Below are 2,500 nucleotides of genomic sequence, written 5' to 3' on the forward strand. Positions count from 1 at the left end.
TTGGTAGCCAATGGCTCGCTCGTGCCAACACAGATCCACTCGCTGCAGCCCAAGGTGGCGTCCTGTCCCTGCCTTCTTTGCCTCCGCTCCTGCATCCGTGGGTGGCCGCAGCTCCAGGATGGCATTGGGCAGCTCCTTATGATACAACACTTCGAGGTTCCCTAAAGATTCCAAGAGGTGGATCACTTCTCTCATCTCACTGTTGTGACCGAAGTTGAAGAGCCAGAGAGAAGCGAGCCTACCGCACCGCCGCAGACTCGCCAGTTCATCTGTGCTATCGAAGAGGTCTCCGTTGTAGACTATTTTTAGTTCCCGCAATGCGTGGCAGTGGCGAGCCAGGTGACTGACGGCCCAGTGATAGGAAACACGAGAGGAAGGTAGCAGTGAGAGGGAGTGGAGGTGCCCCAGCTTCTGCAGGGATAGGGCAGCAGCTGTCACGTCCCTCTTGCTGTTCGGCATCATAGTCATTTCCAAGACCTCAAGTCGTGTGCACTTCATTAATTGGTCGAAGAGAACCTTCACCACGCCACACGAGTAACGCTCGATCGCCACTGTAGAGAAAGACAATAACTTTGAACCGAATATGTACTCAATTGTTTTCCCAAGAATCGCTTGGTCCATTTCTTTGAATCGGATTTCTGATATAACTCTATCCAGAAGACACTTCGCGTAGGTGGTCCACATAGAAGGAGTGAGGTAGCAAAAGCATCGTCTCAACGTCTCCAGTTTGTTTGAATCGGGCACAGCAGGTTGGAGGGCGAGATTGTCCCTGCTGCCTTGTTGGTGGCCTGTCGACGTGGAGCTAGTGTGGGGAGAGGCGCCCCCGGAGGATGGGCCAAAACCTTTTCGCCTTTTCCGTGGAGCATCATCACCCTCGTCGTGTTCCTGTTCTCTCTCGCGTTTCGCTCTGGCTCTGGTGTAGTACGTATGCTGGTGTTCCTCTGTCTTTGTCTTCTTGCTAATTGGACAGCTATCGCAGGAAGAAGCTCGTTTTCTTTTACCTCTGCAGCGAAGTTTTCTATGATACTCTTCGGGTTCTCTTTCTTGCCGCAGAATGTTACACAAAGCGTCTAAAGTCAGCTTGCAGGCCCTTTCTCTCACAATGTCCTGCAGTGGCGCTGGTCTACCCTTCGTCGCCATGGCAGCGGCTGGTGACCGGCTGGAAAAGTGAAAATAACTAATTAGGTACAAAGTAAATACACTTATCTAGAAGTAATTGATTATTGGCCTGCTGTATATGAGGAATGTTATCACCATTTGCTTACGACTTCACCCTTCAACCTTTTGCTTTTGATACTACATGATGATCAATATCACATCAATGTTACACATATTTACACAGCGTGACGAAACGCTTAACACAGATGGCACTGTTTATACAGTGCCTGCCAATGCACCACGATTGTATTAGTCATTGGTGCTGCCTGCTCGTTTTCTCTGTCGCAAAGAGAGAGAGAGAGAGAGAGAGAGAGAGAGAGAGAGCATTACCTGCATTAGCGGTATATATTGACGATTAGAAGACTAGGAGGACGTGTGAAGGCTACAGGATGACAGAGACCGAAGGAATAGTATTTGAGGGGAAGGTGTGTCCTTGTATGCCATGAGGCGGGCCGAGGAAACACCACAAACATCCCCAGCCAGCCATCACAGCAACACTAAGGCCAACACTCCACCCAGAGCCTGCTGCGTGGCCACCTTAGTCTGTCTCCGCTCTCCGTCAGTCCTGTAGCACTTGACCCCAGCTCCCTGCACTGCCTTGCCCTGTGTGTCTACAGTAACTCGTGGAAAGTGACGCGTAGGATATCGACGTGTTCTTCCTTCACGTAAAGCGGTGGATGTGTTGTGGTGGTGCGCGACGCTGGTGGTGGTGGTGGCGGCGGTGGCAGTGTGCGGCAGCCTGTTTGGTGGTGCTATTTAAAGCATTCTCCTCGCCCACCTCAGGAGCACCATCTCGTATCTGTGCACTGTTGTCCTTCATTTCGAACATTTTTCTTCTTTTCTTCTTTCTATCTGTACACATTCTTGTTTTTTCATCATTCCATTTTTACTTTATATAAAAAAATATATAAATGAAAAAAAAAAAAACCAGGGATCTTCGGTTCATGAACACTTTCACCCGACTTCATTTTATTATTGTGAACATGTATATCAATCTTCAAAAACACAAAGAAAAAAAGATAAGATAAGTTACGTACATGTAGGGGAGGGTGGGCTGGGCTAAGTAAGAAAAATTATAATCAGTGAAAGCGTGGTGAGATGAGTGCGCTCTTGTAAGTTTAGGTGATGAATGAAGAATAGATATTTTGAATTATATCAGTGACGTAGCAACGGAAGTGTAGCTGTTTGATGATCATTGGTGAAATTGGTAAAACACCTACAATACACATTAAGGAATACTTGAAAACATACAAATAGGTTAACTGGTATACTACGAGGACTTTATATACATATATATAAATACGTATATATATATATATATATATATATATATATATATATA

At 46.5% G+C, this 2,500-nt stretch overlaps 1 protein-coding gene across 1 annotated transcript in view; it reads right to left on the reverse strand.

Moving 5' to 3' along the window:
* Positions 1–1,970, reverse strand: part of LOC123520191 — a 2,970-nt gene extending 1,000 nt beyond the window's left edge. The window contains exons 1-2 of the mRNA XM_045282227.1: positions 1,489–1,970; positions 1–1,159 (exon numbers count right to left, since the gene is read on the reverse strand). The exon at positions 1–1,159 is cut by the window's left edge and continues 1,000 nt beyond it. Of these exons, the coding sequence (XP_045138162.1) occupies positions 1–1,140 (1,140 nt within the window). The 5' untranslated portion in view covers positions 1,141–1,159; positions 1,489–1,970. The remainder of the gene's footprint in view (positions 1,160–1,488) is intronic.
* Between the last annotated feature and the right edge of the window lie 530 nt (positions 1,971–2,500).

This window comes from Portunus trituberculatus, chromosome 46 (genome assembly GCF_017591435.1).
Source record: "Portunus trituberculatus isolate SZX2019 chromosome 46, ASM1759143v1, whole genome shotgun sequence".
Taxonomy (NCBI): domain Eukaryota; kingdom Metazoa; phylum Arthropoda; class Malacostraca; order Decapoda; family Portunidae; genus Portunus; species Portunus trituberculatus.